Here is a 17,166-nt window from a genome sequence, read left to right on the forward strand (position 1 = left end):
AAGTGCTTCCTGACATCACCCCTGAACAGCCTGACTCAAGTATTGGGAATTCTATTGGCTGCATCAGGCTGGGAGATGAGCCTCAGGATCACTTAACGGTCAATTGACACAGGAGCACAGTTGAGTATGTCATTAACTCCAATGTGTTCATCCGCCACTGACATCTTCCTAGCATCTATGAGTGCTGGATTTTTAGCTTAGTTTCTACCTTTAGGGCTTCTACGAGTCTAAATTGAAATGAGCTCCTTCAGGCTTCGCAAGTCTGCAGCATTGCTCTCTCCTCCAGGCTCACAACAGGAGTTTGCTCTGACTGAATGTTTTGCAAAAGGCATTCCTTATGTTTCGACAGCCAATTAAACTCATCCTTCAGGCGTGGAATGCAAACTTAGTGCCATCCAAATTAACGCAGCATCATTTGAAGTCACGGTGACAAGTGTATCTTTTTTTGTCACAGAGAAATTGTGTCTTCTGCTCCTTGGGTCAGCACGAGGAAGCTCCGACTCCACTCATTCTATTTTAAACTTTTTTTTGCTTTGAATCATTTGCTTCCATCCTCTCCTGGAGCCATTGAATCTTGTTAAGATACGGCTCACGGTTTCTAAGATACAGCTCACGGTTTCTAAGATGCGGCTCACGGTTTCTAAGATACGGCTCACAATTTCTAAGATATGGCTCACGGTTTCTAAGATTTGGCTCACGGTTTCTAAGATATGGTGCACGATTTCTAAGAAACGGCTCACGGTTTCTAAGATACGGCTCACAATTTCTAAGATATGGTTCACGATTTCTAAGATATGGCTCACGATTTCTAAGATATGGTTCACGATTTCTAAGATACGGCTCACGGTTTCTAAGATTTGGTTCACGGTTTCTCAGATATGGCTCACGGTTTCTAAGATTTGGTTCACGGTTTCTAAGATTTGGCTCACGATTTCTAAGATATGGTTCACGATTTCTAAGATTTGGTTCACGGTTTCTCAGATATGGCTCACGGTTTCTAAGATTTGGTTCACAGTTTCTAAGATTTGGCTCACGATTTCTAAGATATGGTTCACGATTTCTAAGATTTGGTTCACGGTTTCTAAGATATGGCTCACGGTTTCTAAGATACGGCTCACGGTTTCTAAGATACGGCTCACGGTTTCTAAGATTTGGTTCACGGTTTCTAAGATTTGGTTCACGATTTCTGAGATACGGCTCACGGTTTCTAAGATACGGCTCATGGTTTCTAAGATTAGGTTCACGGTTTCTGGAGGACCTCCTATATCCTGCCCTGAGCGGCCATTCTTACTTTAATTTCCCCTCTAACTTTTCTCCCCACTTTGTGCTGAAGGCGCTCACTCTTGCTGAGGTACAGCCCCAACGGGTACCAGCCATCCTCCGATACCTCAGTTAAGTGGCCATTCTCCATGTTTGACAGTAACTGCTGGTGGCTGTTCAACTTTGGAGGCATCGCAACCTCTTGCCCTCACCAGATATCTACAGTGACTTGCTAGACATCAATCAGGAGCGGAAACATTGGCTGATTTTTGCCCTCCCTAGTTCAGTGGCGCTGAGGCCAAATGTAGTGTCTGTCCTGGCTCAAATCAGCAAATTCAACTTGTAAAGATTCTATTCTGATAGTTGATTATCATGTGACTTTCACTATTACTCTATTTCACTTATGGATACAAAGGCAGCATTATAACAAGGCCTCGCTGTGTTCTAAACATCCCAATGGGATAATTTGTTCCACATCAAACACAATACATTCCTTCAAAACTGAATCTTTATCTTTTGATCTTTTGTTTCAACTGCAAATTAAAGTGATTTAGATGAGACTGGTTTAAAGGTACCTCTGCCTGTCTGTGTGTTCATGTATTTCACCACCCATACTTCGGTTCGTCTCTGTGTATTGAATGAACTTGTTGAAGCTTACATTTTATTAATTAGTTTGCTGTAATGGATATTATATAATGATCTGGTCTATATTTCCTGAGAGGATTTAAATGACACTTCCGATAATCCTTACGGGAAATTCAGCAACTGTGGCAAGTAACCCGGGAAATATAGAATCTGAAGAGCTTTACGATAAAATAATAGTTACTAGATTCAGGTTCGTGCCGTGCCATTACAGCGAAGTTCAAATATTTTTAGCCTTTTTAAAAATTTGTCCCACTTACCAATCTCCACTCCCTTGCCCAAGAGTGAGCCTCAGTGACTGTCAGCAGATCAGAAGACCTCAGGGTCATTTCCCCCTCTATTGCACTTCCCAGTTACACAACCCATTGGTTTACAATAAGGAGGGAACGGAAACAATGGATACGGAACATGGGGAAAGGGGGGGAAATAGAGAGGCAAGAACGGAGACCAAAAGGCACAGTCGGAGAAGAAAGCAGTGTGGGAGGCAGCAAGGTGGAGGGGACTGGATGGAAAGTTTGAGGGAGCAGGAGCATGGTGGCTGAACGAGTGGCTCCTGATGGTGGGGTGGAGTGGAGCGAGCAAGGGGCGAGGACAAGTCTGATGTTAAGGAGTGGATGGTGCATGCCGGGGTGTAAGGCATGAGGAGATCACTAAGGTGGGAGAGGGCAAAGCCATGGAAACAAGGAAAACAATTTTGACATCAACTCGCTGGGGTAGCTGGAGCTTGATGGGGATGATGAGAGTGTGGGGCTTAGGGCAGGTGAAGACAGGGCTGCAATGTTTTGAATGAGTTGAAGCTTGTGAGGGGTGAGGTGAGGAAATCAGTGAGGAGGGCATGTGGATATGGATGGAAAAGTCAAGACTTGAGGTGATGAAGGCATGGATTAAGATAAGTAAAAGAAATGCAATAGCAATTTAAAATACAGAAAACGTAGGTATCACCAAGGGGAATAAGGTCATTGCATTGCTAGCTATTTCCTCTATTAGTCACTGTGAATATAGCGACTGGGTGACCCATTGATTTGTCATTATTTTGGGCAAAATAAAGTCATACTCTGTGAATGTAACAATAAACCATGTGGTACTTACAGTCACCTTTCAGCCACCTTTACATTCAAGGGATAATTTTGTAAATTCATGCTTCTGGTCATGAGCTTCAGCCACTAGAAGCACATATCTGAAATCTGGACCCTGTGTCCCCCACGATTTTCCATCGAGCAAGATTAACAGGTGGAAAACCGTGGGGGAGCAGATGCCTGAATTCCCGGCAGGTGAAGCTCCTCCACATAAATTTATAGCAGTGCCCCAGTAGTTTGATAAACTGCAATTACTTCCTAAATTAAGAAAAGATATGGAAACTAAATGTAGTTCTATTTAAAAAGTTGAGAACGGTGACTGGATGAAGTGGTGACCTTCCATCTCTGGGTTCTTAATTGAAATTCAGTCCAAGCTAACTGAATGAAAGTCTCCTCGATCAGCTGGCTGTGGGGATCCTACAGGAAACAAGACTAGGCAGTCTCGACCCAGGTCCGAGTGAGCACGGGCCCCATAACTGACAATCTGTTTCTTCTGAGGCTGGGACCGAGGCATGCTGTTGGGGAACAACATTCACAAAAAAAATATATTTAACCAATATGGTGACCAACTCTAGTTGGGTGTATTCCTGGAGGTTTCATCACATGACCTCCCGCCTCGAACCATCCCCTCCCTCACATTTCCATCATTGGTTCATCCTCTGGGTGAACGGCCTTACCACGGCCAATTGAAAAGTGAACAGTCTCTTGACTTGGTCAAACAGGCTTTCCCCCCATCTCCAATATTTTTATAACTAATAAATGAAAATGTTAAAAGAAAATGGAAAAAAACCTTTTTTCTTAATGCCTTTGTGATTTTGCTCATAGCAGTGTCCTGGAGATTCATCTTCAATTCCCTCTGTTTGCCCCCTCTCACTCGCAGAGCTAGATACAAAGCCAAGCACCATGTGGGGCTGATTGGACAAGATTGTTTAGTGAATATCATCACAGAAGTCCTGGACCTACAGTGCTCAGGCCCACATGTTGCTATAGCATCAGCCACAACTTTTTTTTATTTGTTCATGGGATGTGGGCGTCGCTGGCAAGGCCGGCATTTATTGCCCATTCCTAATTGCCGCTGAGAAGGTGGTGGTGAGCCACCTTCTTGAACTGCTGCAGTCCGTGTGGTGAAGGTTCTCCCACAGTGCTGTTAGGAAGGGCATTCCAGGATTTTGACCCAGCAACGATGAAGGAACGGCGATATATTTCCAAGTCGGGATGGTATGTGACTTGGAGGGGAACGTGCAGGTGGTGTTGTTCCCATTGTACCTGCTGCCCTTGTCCTTCTAGGTGGTAGAGGTCGTGGGTTTGGGAGGTGCTGTCGAAGAAGCCTTGGCGAGTTGCTGCAATGCATCCTGTGGATGGTACACACTGCAGCCACAGTGCGCCGGTGGTGAAGGGAGTGAATGTTTAGGGTGGTGGATGGGGTGCCAATCATGCTGTCCTGGATGGTGTCGAGCTTCTTGAGTGTTGTTGGAGCTGCACTCATCCAGGCAAGTGGAGAGTATTCCATCACACTCCTGACTTGTGCCTTGTAGATGGTGGAAAGGCTTTGGGGAGTCAGGAGGTGAGTCACTCGCCGCAGAATACCCAGCCTCTGACCTGCTCTTGCAGCCACACTATTTATTTGGCTGCACTTGCAGAAGGCAAAATGAGCAAAGAAATAAGATGAATGGCAAGAGGAGGGAGTACCTCACTGGTGAAATGAGCAAGAGAGGAAAGTGACCCACCGAGGTAACTGATAAGAGCAGAAACTTGATACTTTTTCATTCTCTTGTGCTTATAATTATAAATATCATGGGATAACACCTCACAGTGTAGTTTTTCTGTGCATTTTTTCCTGAATGCTCCCTACTTCCCTTCTGACTTTGAATTCCCCATCCATCCAGTCCATCCCCGAGCTTGCATGACAATCATTCACTTCCTTTCTCTCCATGACTACTCTGCTTCCATTTCCTGCTGGCTTCACTCTTGCAGTGGAAGAGGAGATTCGTGGAAATAGTCAGAGAAGAGTTTTAAAAGCAAGAACTAGAATCCTCGAGGAGCTAAGAGAAATGGGAGATCTCCAACAGAAGAGAGTGGTAAAGTCACAAAGCAATGGGAGGGACCTTGAAGACATAGAAGGGGTGGTAGGATATTGGGCAAAGAGGATGACTTTCAGGATACAGCTAGCAGAAAGGGTCTCACAGAGAAGCAAGCAGGAGCAAAAATTAAGTGAGGAAAATAATGAACTGTTTCATTTTCATCCTATTTTCAAAAACTGCCAGCAAATCTGTGGAAGTTCATCATTTTTCACACCTCTGGTCCATGAAATATTATCTTAGGAAGGGAAATGTGCCACCACTTTTATGGAATTACTAGCTGTAGTCTCCTCTATCTGTATTCGGTGTATGAGAGATGGATGTGTGTGGACACAAGAAATGAAAGGATGGAAATGTGAAGCATGATACTGCAGCCTGATTTAGAGCTGTTTGTTCCTTTGTGGCTTCACTCTTGCAGGGATTGCAGTGGAAGAGGGGAATTACTGAATGGCATCAGAAGCATGTGTCTTCACTGACATCATTCACCTCAAACCCATTAGTATAAGAATTCATGGAAACTTCAGAACCTTTTACCTTACCAGACAGGTCCCAAGAGAGTGGCGTTAACATTATCTCCATGGACCTCTCTCCCCAATTTATTTTGGCACCTGGCACCACTCTGAAGGCTCAGTAAGAGGCGGATTCAAAAAGTGGAGACCCATTCTCCAGCACATGGGCAGGGCATGCCATTGTCATGAGGCCCCAGGGCAATCAAGTACAGCTCCCAATAGAGAGGGGAGACTATCATGCCATCAGTCTGCATTGGATTCAAACCCAGGACCTAGAGATGGAAGATCCCTGTCTAGTTTTACTGTTGGTTTAGCCAATACATTTCATTTGAGGCAGTGTCTTCAAAACACTTGCAGCTCTCTCTCTACATGTAAAATAAGGAATCAACTCTTCCAGCTAATGGAAAAAAAACATTTATTTCACAAGTCAGCTTGTATTGCTTTTTTAGTGTAGTGCAAAGGTAATGAAAACATTTCACATAAATATGCCAACATAAATTACATATAAATAAGCAACAAGTTTCACATATATTAACAGTAAATTAAAATAAACCCGTGTTGCTTTACCCACCCTGTCCAAACATCTCATTTTCTTGATACCTGCACACGTAAAGGCAAAGTCATTGCACTAGGTTCTGTCGAGGTGCAATGTCTAATTGACAAAAGAAAGACACGTACAGTACATGAATTGTAATCTTACAAAAAAAAATCAGGATCAACTATTTTGACAACTGACAAGTTTGTGCATTTATATCTTTGTTGCAGCTTGCCTTCTGATCTTACGCAAAAAAAAAAAAACCCCTGAAACCCAACTCCCTGTGTCGGCGAGGGACTGACTTGCTGTTTGACGCAAATGATTGTTCTTGGATTTCGAGGAAAAAACAAATGCTGCATTGAAGCCAGCCTTAAAGGGATGAGGCAAGGGTTCCAAACAACTGCCACATAAATGGTATGGCCAGGACCTTAAGTCCCTACACATTCATCCAAACCTCTCAGTACACAGGAAGAATCCCACGTTTATATCTGAACGAGGGACAATTAGTATTGGTCTTTATTTAATAACGGGTCTGCTAAGAGCTGGGGGGATGCCATACACATTTTCCATTCCTTATGGTGAAGCCTCTTATTAAATCTATATATATAGATATGTTTTCAAGAACTACATTGTCACTTATGAAATGATTTACAAAGATAATGGGATTAACCTTCTTGGCACTATTTACTCCAGAATAAACTTTACAACGGTTTTTTAACCCTCTGTAATCAATTTTTAGCCACCTTCGAAATGGGCTGAATTATCCTGCAGGTAGTTGGTGGTTAAGTATTGCAGTTGTTGAGAAACCCTACAGATCCAGCCATGGTGATAGACGAGACATACCATGGGGAGCAACTGAAGCAGGATGTGGTTTTTGACTCAACCATATCAGTGCCTTCCATTCCTTATCATTAACAATTCATACCAATGTTCAGAAAGAAAGACCTTCATTTCGTGCCTTACTTCCCATGTCTCATGAAAAGGAGCTCTCAAAGTGTTTTATTTAAGGACCAATAACAGGAGAGCTCAAATGCTGTATTTTGTTCAGATATGAAAAGGAAAAAAAAAGGCTGGCTGGCATTTACACGGAGCCTTGTCACATTGTCAACACATCTCAAAGTGCTTCACACGATGGATGGGTTTTTTTTGGAGGGCAGTGATTGTAACACAGGCAAACGGGGGCAGGGTTCCAGAACTGAGTTTCACTGAAAGCGGAGTACAGAGGGCTGGAGAAACCACGGTGTGTTCACCTCGCTGGATATTATACGGGGTTTGATTTAACACATCCTTTGACACTTAATATAAAACTGAACTTAAAAACATGAAAAGTTAGAACTTTGAGCTGATGTACATCTCAACGATGTCAAAACCGTATTCATTGCGTTATTTGGCGATTTGCTGAAAATTAACATCTGGTTTCAAAACTGAAAGTCATTTTTTCAGAAACCTTTGTGGAAATTGTGTAAAACCCAAAGTCAAATCCCTTTACAACTGAATTATATATATATCAAGACACACAATTTTGTTCGAAACATACATTTCCTAGATTTACTTCTGCAATTATTTACATGCTAGCTGGTTCATTTATTAACATTCAGTGTAACCCATTACAGAGGTTTTTCTTCCATTTACGTTTACTAGCGTACAGACATATCACTGGCTACTAGAAAAATGAGGGGAATGTAGGTGAAACTGGCTGTTTGCTTCTGCTCGGAAGCTGGGGGCGAACAAAAAGGGTCAATTTAGCGATCCCACACTCCCACCTGCGGGGGGTAAACACACGGAAGCAGTGTGAGATGGAGAATCAACACCATAGTAGGGTTACCAACCCTCCAGGATTGTCCTGGAGTCTCCAGGAATTAAAGATTAATCTCCTGGGCACTTCTGCACCCATCCCCAGGAGAAAGATCATAGGGACATTACAAAATTGTGTATTTTTAAAAATTTGCTTTGAACACTTCCATTTATTTACTCATAAGATTTTTGAAGGTGGGTGGCAAAAAAATAAGGGTTTTTGACTGGGCGGGACAGTTGGAGACAGGAGGTCATGTGACAAAACCTCCAGGAATACGCCCACCCAGAGTTGGTAACTCTGCACCGCAGTGTTGTGGCCTTATCTCCGACTGATGCTTCCTTTGGAAGTGGCTCCCTGTTGGGGTGTGTGGGATTGGTGAATTTACCCTAGAAATTGTCAACCCCTAGATGTAGGTCAGGTGACTCTCTTTTTGCCCCTTAAAGCTTGCTTCTCTCCAAAAGGTGCTGAATCTTGGTGGGATACAGTTCCTCAAGTACTGGCAGCTCTCCAGCACCTCAGCTCATCGACCTAAACAGCGAGGCTGGAAATTTCCACAGGGGTTCCCCTGATCGGCCGCAGAAGATTGGAGGAAACCCCCTGGGGAAACCGACACAAGCAGGGTTTCTGCCAATCTTCCGCCGAAGTTATGGTGGCCGATCAGGAAAACTCCCCTCAGGAGACTGTCAGTTGGCAGGCTATTCAACTATGAGGGAGTCACAGCCAAGCTGGATGCTGTCCTCAACCTGGTGCCACACACATTTTAATGGGAATCAGCAGCAGGAATTCAGACTGATTTCCCTCTGCCCTAGTCCAGGGTACACTGCGATCAATTGTCGCTGTCTCTGATGAGAGTAGCTAACTCGGAACAGACCAGGAATCAAACCTGGGGCTCTCCGGTGTGAACGGCTCGGAATTACACTGAGTAATGCAGTTCTTTCACTCATCCATCATTGGAGCTTAGGTGAGTCTTTTGAGGCTCAAAACCATGAGACATTGTAAAATAATAACAACACTGTTTACATGATAAGAACATTAGGTGTACGTGTGTGATATACACATTATCCAAGGAGTCACCTGACCTAGTGATATATGGCCTACAAAGGTGGAAAATGATGTAACAGTGGGTTTTCTAGAGAAACACATTAGAACACATTACTCCGAGGACATGAACAACATGAATAAATTGAAGTAGGATAAGCTTCAAACAAAAACGTAAACTACATAATACTGTTCATTATTCCACACCTTTCCTGCACCTCCTAGGAGAAATGAATGAAGGTACCATTACTCTCAATGTTACTGAATTAATCCCCAATCTCTCCTTGCTTTCCCAATACAACCATAAGGGTTGCCCCCCCCCGTCCTAACTGACAACAATTTCCTGACCAGAGGCTGACAGTAACTTAAATAAAATACATATAAACTTAATTAAGTTGTGTAAAAGAAAGACAAATACATGAAGTCGGCGCGTTTCACATTTAAAAAATAAAAATGTAATCAAACACCGTTTTATTACCTCTGGTCAGTGGTAACTTATCATTGACAGCACAAGTGGAGTGATAGAATGTGAGTGCTACAGTAGAATCTCCTGGAGAATATCTTATACCATAATATGAGGTATGTAATTTATTTCTTAGTTGATTGGTACAAAAAGATGTGGAATAATTAGGTCCGTTCACCTGTTATACTCCCTTTGTCGTATTTTCTGTACACAGCTGTACTCTACCTTGGTTCATCAAGGCCATGAGAAAAGAGTTGATATGTGGTATAATCGGTAATGCTACATAGCTTTGAAAATAACTGAGCAAGGTAAGAAATTTATCGTAAAGGGGGGAAAGAAAGTGGTTGGTGTCCACTGCTGGACTCAATAACCATTATATTATTTGTCATGTGTGGACTATCATTTATTTTCACTGAAATTAAATAATCGTGCATCATGCCGTGAAAATACTGACCACTGACGTGGAGATGTGTTTACTTATGGAGATACACAGGCATTTGCCAATTTTCCAATGACACTGACCGTGTCGCTATTCATGTCAGTTCTCAACCTCGAGTGCTGACGTTCGGCTCAAAAGAAGACAAATCCCCTCTGAATTTTGGAGGTTTCAGAACTGACCCCATCGCCTCAAACAACACCCTTTACGTTGTGTGACCAGATTATGGCAGCAGCGTTATCGCTCAATCTTACGCTGCCGTGGTGGCAATTGCAGACTTGCTCACTGGTGCCCGTGACGGAGGCGCAATTTAGCCACTGTTAACTGTTTCTTGTTTTGTTGTCGAGTGGGAAACCCTAAAGAAAGCCGCACCGGAGCTTGGCCTCGTTACGAGTCACGTGGTAGCAACTGGCTGCTTTGAAAAGGACCGTGTGTTCATAATGAGGTAAAACCAGGCTGTGCTCGAGTGTTAGAGGCTGGTTGAAGAAACTGAGAGAGTGGGCGAAGATGGAGGGGGGAAGTTTAGAAGTTCAAGTACGGCAACCCCCACACTGCTTCTCCGTGTGAACATGCATGAGGCTGCCACCCATTTGTTGGTGCGAGGATTGTATTTTTCAATAGAATTAAGGCTTGAACTCCCATCATTGCCACCAACTGCATAAAGCCATCCATCCATCGCAACAAGGTCATGGGTGCTCCTGAAGAGAAAAGGGCAGAGATGAAAACAGGAAAGCGACAGCTACTTTCTTTTTCAAAAATCACTTCTAATTCTCATCTTCCGAAGAAGAAGCTTCCTCCACTTATGCTGTTGTTCGCAAGCACAATTAGCACAAGACAGAGGAGAGACTGCTGCCCTTACCGATGTTTGGAGGGCCCAAAGACAACGAGATCAATGGGGTAACTTTGTCGAACTTTACTCCCAACATTGAGCCTCACTAGACAGGAGTGTTCATCGCAGGATTGTCCCTAAAGTGCTATAGCCCTATCTCTGACCCACACTCCCATCTAATAAGACTCCACACTGGGAACAGTGCCTCACTAAATTACCCCTCAAGTCTCATGATCCAAGATACCTACAAAAGCTAGGTGTTGACCTAAATATAATGGGTTGAGAATACCCCATACACCCTCCATGGAGATATTCCTCCTTAAGTAACATTGTAACCATAGAGACTGATCCTAAATTTTGCCCCGCCAAAGTTAACTTGATTGTATTTGACTATTGGACTGAGTTCCCAGTCTCCAAGCTTCTGTTTGGGGGGATTGGTCTAACATTGGCCTGAAGGTGCTTTTACTTTGCAGCTCTTTGCATTAAGAGATGATGTTTAGGGAGACTAACCTTTACGTGCCACTCTTGTGCTCTTATGCTTAATGTTGGGCGCCAGTCACTGAGGGCGCGTGTATACCCACATATTTGTGGATCTACAATGTCCTCAAATCCTTGAACGTTGAGTCATTTACACTCGAGGAGTTGGGACATTTACACTCAAGGAGTTGGGACATTTACACTCGAGGAGTTGGGACATTTACACTCGAGGAGTATAGCCAATGACAGGTGTATCATAGTCTGTACCCCTCTAGTGTAAAAGCACTTTAAGATGCTGCTGCCACTTAGGTTGAAGCAGCACTAATTCTTCTTAGCAAATCACGGCCAACTAACGAAGAGCAGAATTAAATACAGTCAGCCAGTCACAAAATTACAACCTATCACAACTGGAACTAGGATTAGGGCCAATCATTCATGTGTGTAATTCATCGATCTTAGCTCAAGTAACAGTGTTTCTAGGGTATCGGAGTCAAATGTAAAATATACAGCGCCTTTCACAGCTTTGTATGTCCCAAAGCGCTTCATAGCTAATGAAGTACTTTTGAAGTATAATCATTGTAATATATGGAACACAGCAGTCAATTTGTGCACAGCAAGATCCCATAAACAGCAATGAGATAAATAAATAGTGTTTTAGTGGTGTTGATTGCGGGATAAATGTTGGCCAAGACACCGGGAGAACACTCCCGCTCTTAATCAAATCGTGCCATGGGATCATTTATGTCTACCTGAGAGTTTAACGCCTCATCTGAAAGACAGTGCAGCGTTCCCTTAGTTAGCACTGAAGCGTCAGTCAGGATTATGTGCTCAGGTCTCTGCAGTGGGGCTTGAACCCACAACCTTCTGACTCAGAGATAAGCATGGTACCACTGAACCAAGGCAGACACCTGTGTAATGTAGCAACAAAACAGCAGATGGATATGATTAAATTAAATCTTCATTGAGACTGGTTGCCCATGAAGGAGTTTGGATATTAAAATCCCTTTAACAAATTGACTCTTAAATGCTCTGTGATTCTGCTACTGCAGAAGAAGCCACAGAATTTCTCCCTAGCCGTGAAATTTCCCACCCGTTTTGTTTGGCGAGGGTTAAGGGGGCAGGTGAAGGTGTGCATTCTCATGGTATAAGTGGGACTTGTTCTGTGTTTGTCTAGATATGATGTGGAGATGCCGGTGATGGACTGGGGTTGACAATTGTAAACAATTTTACAACACCAAGTTATAGTCCAGCAATTTTATTTTAAATTCACAAGCTTTCGGAGATTTTCTCCTTCCTCAGGCAAATGTTGCCTGAGGAAGGAGAAAATCTCCGAAAGCTTGTGAATTTAAAATAAAATTGCTGGACTATAACTTGGTGTTGTAAAATTGTTTACATTTGTCTAGATACTCACAGGAGTAGATTCTGACTGTGTGTAAAACAGGTAACAGCGAATTGGCAGCCCGTTTTAAACCTCTCTGGATTTTTATTTTCATTGACTTCAAATAGCTGCCAATTCGCTATCTCCTGTTTTACACTATCACCCAAAGTCAAGATTTACCCCACTGGGCTTGCAGGCTGTACTTGCGATGCTATAGCTGGGAGACTCACTGTGTGTGTATATACAGTATCGCAGGTACAGTCATCACGTGCAAGCAAAGTCAACACTGCAAGTACAGGCAGCGTACAAAGTATAGCAGGAGCCAATCAGAGCAATTCCCAGCCACAAAATCGCAAGCACTGAATCAGCCATGTGTGGTTTCCATCCAAGAATTTGGAGCATGGCATTAGATCTTCCCTCATGATCTAAGTATATGGGACTCCAGTTTCTTATCTGAAATCTCTCAAATAGTCTCTTGTTCCAGGTATTCATGCTTTACTAGATGCTTTGATGTAATCTGCAAAGGGAAGCAATGTAGAGGAATAATAAACTGTATATTTTGGTGGTTGGGGCTCTTGCTCTGTTTCCTTACCACTGTTGGTCTGTACAAGTCTCAACAGTTGAATGTTGTTTGTCTGATTTTTAAAAATCTTTTCTGATCCTCACATCATTTCCTGCTAACAGGCAGGTACCATGTTCCCAGCGATAGTCCAGTCCTCCCTCCCCCAACCCTGGACAGACCGGCCATTGAATCTGCATTCGCTTGCATTGAATTAGGTTAGGTTTGCCATAGATACCCGAGATGCCGTAGGACTCTTAGGGACATAGACCACTGGACTCACAGCGGTACAGAACATTCCACCCTCATGTGAAAGGGGGGATTGATTCAGTATTTATGCACCTTAGTTAAAGTTAGTTTAAACTCCAGATTAAATAGTGATGACGAGCAGTGCTGGGCTACAAGAACACTATGCATGACTGAATCTTCATTAATCCCTATGCAGCAGAAGACAAATCCATGCCACCTGCCACTTTAAGTTGTAGTGGTAGAGGCTTTTCTTGGAATTACAAGGACATGTCATTTTGAAACACAGTAATGTGAAGCTTTCAAAGGCCAGGCCACCAAAACACCACTGATGGGATGTGGGTAGCACATTGCGCTCTTTAAACAGGTGAGCAAAGCCTGCCTGTGTGGGAAAAGCAATGAGGACTGATTGCGTGATAGGGTGCTCCCGGCGAGGAGCGCCGCTCACAAGAGAGCGCGCAATCGGGTGCTCCCGGCGAGGAGCGCTGCTCTCAGGGAGCGCAGGTTGGGAAACTGCGGCCCGCAGACTGTCCTCTCACTCTCCATGATGGTTTTCAAAACCTGCTACACCTCCTTCGACTCTGCCTTTAAACCCTTTCCCTCCTACTTTTTTGAGCACGATTGATGACAGTGGAATGGAAGGTAATACATTGTAGGAGATTGTCCATACTGATCGTCAACTGAACTGCAAAGCATTCTCAATTTACTTGACATTTCTCCTTCCCTGACAGAAAAGAACATGCTGGAAATTGGCTCCCAGTACTTCACAATGCAGCTGGAAAAAAAGGCATCTGGTTTTACTCTTAAGTGGGAACATACAGGCACAGTAACTCACTGCAAGTTACACAAGCCAGATTGGCCCTTCAATATGCTTTGTTTTTTCTCCTAGTGTTTGAACCACATTTGGCACCTCCCTCAAGCCTAGTCAGATCAGGAGCTGTGTGGGAACTGTGGGCACCAATCCACATTCCTACCATTCCCACTCCTCCACCGCACTGCTCTCTGCAAAGCATTCAATCATTTCTTTTCCCCCGTCGGCAATCTGGTTTTCCCCTACTTGTCCACGCCACACACATTCCCCAGATTACAGGGTGGGCTGGAGGCAGTCAGCAGCTTTTAACCTGTGCAAACGGGGGTAGTGTGGGGAGATTGGCCTTCTCTTTCTGTTGGGAGATACCAGACTTCCGCTCGGTATTTTCCCCACGGTGTCAAAGTTCAAAAGGAAGTGGGTATGTGGGGAATCTCAGGCATGAACCCACATTCTACTACTCTGTGGTCACCAATGCCACCCGCGCAAAGCATTCTGGTTGTTGATGCCTTGTACAGTTGAGAGGGACTGCTCTCTGTTGCAGATATCTGCAGTGTTATTTGCTGTTGACAATGAAAGACCTGCATTTATGTAGTGCATTTCACACCCTCAGGATGTCCCAAAGTGCTTTACAGCCAGTGAAGACTTTTTTGAGGTGCAGTCACTGTTGTAATGTAGGAAACGCGGCAGCCAATTTGCGCACAGCAATATCCCACAAACAGCAATGTGATAATCTGTTTTAGTGATGTTGGTTGAGGACACCGAGGAGAACTCCCCTGCTCTTCTTCGAATAATGCCACGAGATCTTTTATGTCCACCTGAAAGGGCAAGTCGGGCCTCAGTTTAACATCTCATCTGAAAGACGGCACTTCCAAACAGTGTAGCACGCCCTCAGTACCGCACTGGAGTGTCAGCCTAGATTTTGTGCTCAAGTCTCTGGAGAGGGACTTGAACCCACAACCTTCTGTCTCAGAGGCGAGAGTGTTACCCACTGAGCCATAGCTGACACCTATAATGGCAAATGCTTGAGGCGTGCTGTCGATCCACTGCCCAGTGTGCCGTCCTGGGGCATACGTGTGACATTGGAATTTCGTGAAAGGTCCACACCTGAAACGTTGGCCCGTTCTGACTGACCTGCTGAGTGTTTCCAGCATTTCCTGTTTTTAAAAGGGGTACACGCTTGATATAAGAACAGGAAACGGTGGAAATACACAGCAGGTCTGTCAGCATCTGAAAAGGGAAAGGACAGAGTTATGCTTTGCGTGTACCCCATCTGATGAAGGGTCTCTGTCCGAATCCTTAACCTTTTTTCTTCTTGTGATGGACCTGCTGCGTGTTTCTGTTTCCATTTCAGATTTGTAGTGTTTCTTTTTGTTCCTACATGTAGAGACATTCATGGTTATTCAATGAATCACTTGTTACAAATATCACCTGGCAGCACCGAGTATATACTGCAGTCTGGCGTATATTCTTGGTGCTGCCTGGGTGATTTTATTGTGACAGAGGACTCAATGAATAACCATGAATGTTTCTACTGTTTCACCCTATCGAATGCGCTTGAGGTGACACAGAGAGAGGAGATTCTGCAATATTAAATAATTGACCATTTATTATATGTTAAATGGCAATGCATGCCGCCCATGTTGGGATATGGTGTGTGAGGAGACACCAGTACCACTGGCACTGCCATAGTATGACCACTGGCACAGGAGATTCACCTGAATGTGACATATTTCAACCATCAGGGAGTCGTTTTACAAGTTCGCACGGTCGGAAAATCGAGGGCAGCGTGAGGCCGACTTTCCCACACACGTTGCTGGCAGGTGAAGCCCCTCCATCGGAATTACACGTTCATTAAATGACCCCCTCATAAGTACTAAACCTAACATGAGTCTTAGGAACTTGAAACAGATGTTTGTAAAGAATGACCTACTTGTGAAAACATTCCTACTCGTTCTTTGAGTGATGAGAAATCAGTCTGTGGATTGGGAAGAGTCTGATTTCTCAGTCCTCACTCTATCTTTAATCTGCCTTCTGTGAATTTAAAATCGTTGTGTGCAGCTAAGTGGGATTTTTACACAGATTGCTCATTTTTAAAAACAGTCCTTGGCCTTAACTTTACACTGTAGGAATATAAGGGTACGAACGGGTTAAAATTTGGGCACCATTATTCACACAGTGTCAGTAAAAGGCTCTTATTATTTTTTTTAAAATCAAATAAACATGACAGGTGAAACACTAAACAGTGAAGTGTCTAAAACTTCTGTATGCTTTCTATACTCACATGATGTAACGTTTCCTTCTCCCTCGCGTGCTGATATTGCTGGAGAACAGAATCCCTGCACTATGTCTATGAGTTTATAAATGATTCGTTTCATACCGTATGCTAAGATCCATCTGATCCCGTACTGCAGTATATACATATTGGGGGTTACTCTTTCACCAGATTCTTTTGCCAAAGCAAAATGAGACAGCCACAAATGATCTGTAAGCATTTTACTCAGCAGTCCGTGCAGTTGGCATTAAATGGTCACTGTGTGTTAGTGACACTGTAAATACTCCAGGAAGATTTATTCTGGTCATTGTTTCTAGGGAATCATCAGGTCGATCTTTTCAAATGCATTTATAATTCTCCTAGAAATACTGAAAAGAGTAAACTGTCACAAACACAATGATGCTGCTGCTAAATAAAGCGACTAGAGGGAATTCTTAGTTGAAATTGATTTAAAGACATCTTAGCTGCGACTTGGTATTTGCAGCACTCATCCCTGCACTAAAGTTCCCCCTTTTAAGGTGCTTTTGCTTTAGTGCATCTGGAGTTGTGATCTCTGGAGACCGATGTCCGTGTGTTGACTTCCTGTGCTTATGCTGCTGATCTGCTAATTTTGTTTTAAGTGTATATTTAATTCTATAGCAGAGTTGTCCAAACCATGACCCAAGGGTCATTTCCAGTCCTTGAAGATTAGTTAATGGAGTTATCTGTTTGAATTTTGTGGGCCTCAAATTTTGGAAAAGGCTGTTCTTGGTGTTGTTGCCT

General features: G+C 43.5%; 1 protein-coding gene across 3 annotated transcripts in view; it reads right to left on the reverse strand.

The window, feature by feature from the left end:
* Window positions 1–5,963: 5,963 nt before the first annotated feature.
* Window positions 5,964–17,166, reverse strand: part of klhl17 (kelch-like family member 17) — a 64,876-nt gene continuing 53,673 nt past the window's right edge. For all 3 annotated transcript variants that reach the window (XM_067970312.1, XM_067970313.1, XM_067970311.1), the window contains one exon: window positions 5,964–10,530. In XM_067970312.1, coding sequence (XP_067826413.1) covers window positions 10,302–10,530 — 229 coding nt within the window. In that variant the 3' untranslated portion in view covers window positions 5,964–10,301. The remainder of the gene's footprint in view (window positions 10,531–17,166) is intronic.

The sequence above is a fragment of the Heptranchias perlo genome, chromosome 32 (assembly GCF_035084215.1).
Source record: "Heptranchias perlo isolate sHepPer1 chromosome 32, sHepPer1.hap1, whole genome shotgun sequence".
NCBI classification, from domain to species: Eukaryota; Metazoa; Chordata; class Chondrichthyes; order Hexanchiformes; family Hexanchidae; genus Heptranchias; species Heptranchias perlo.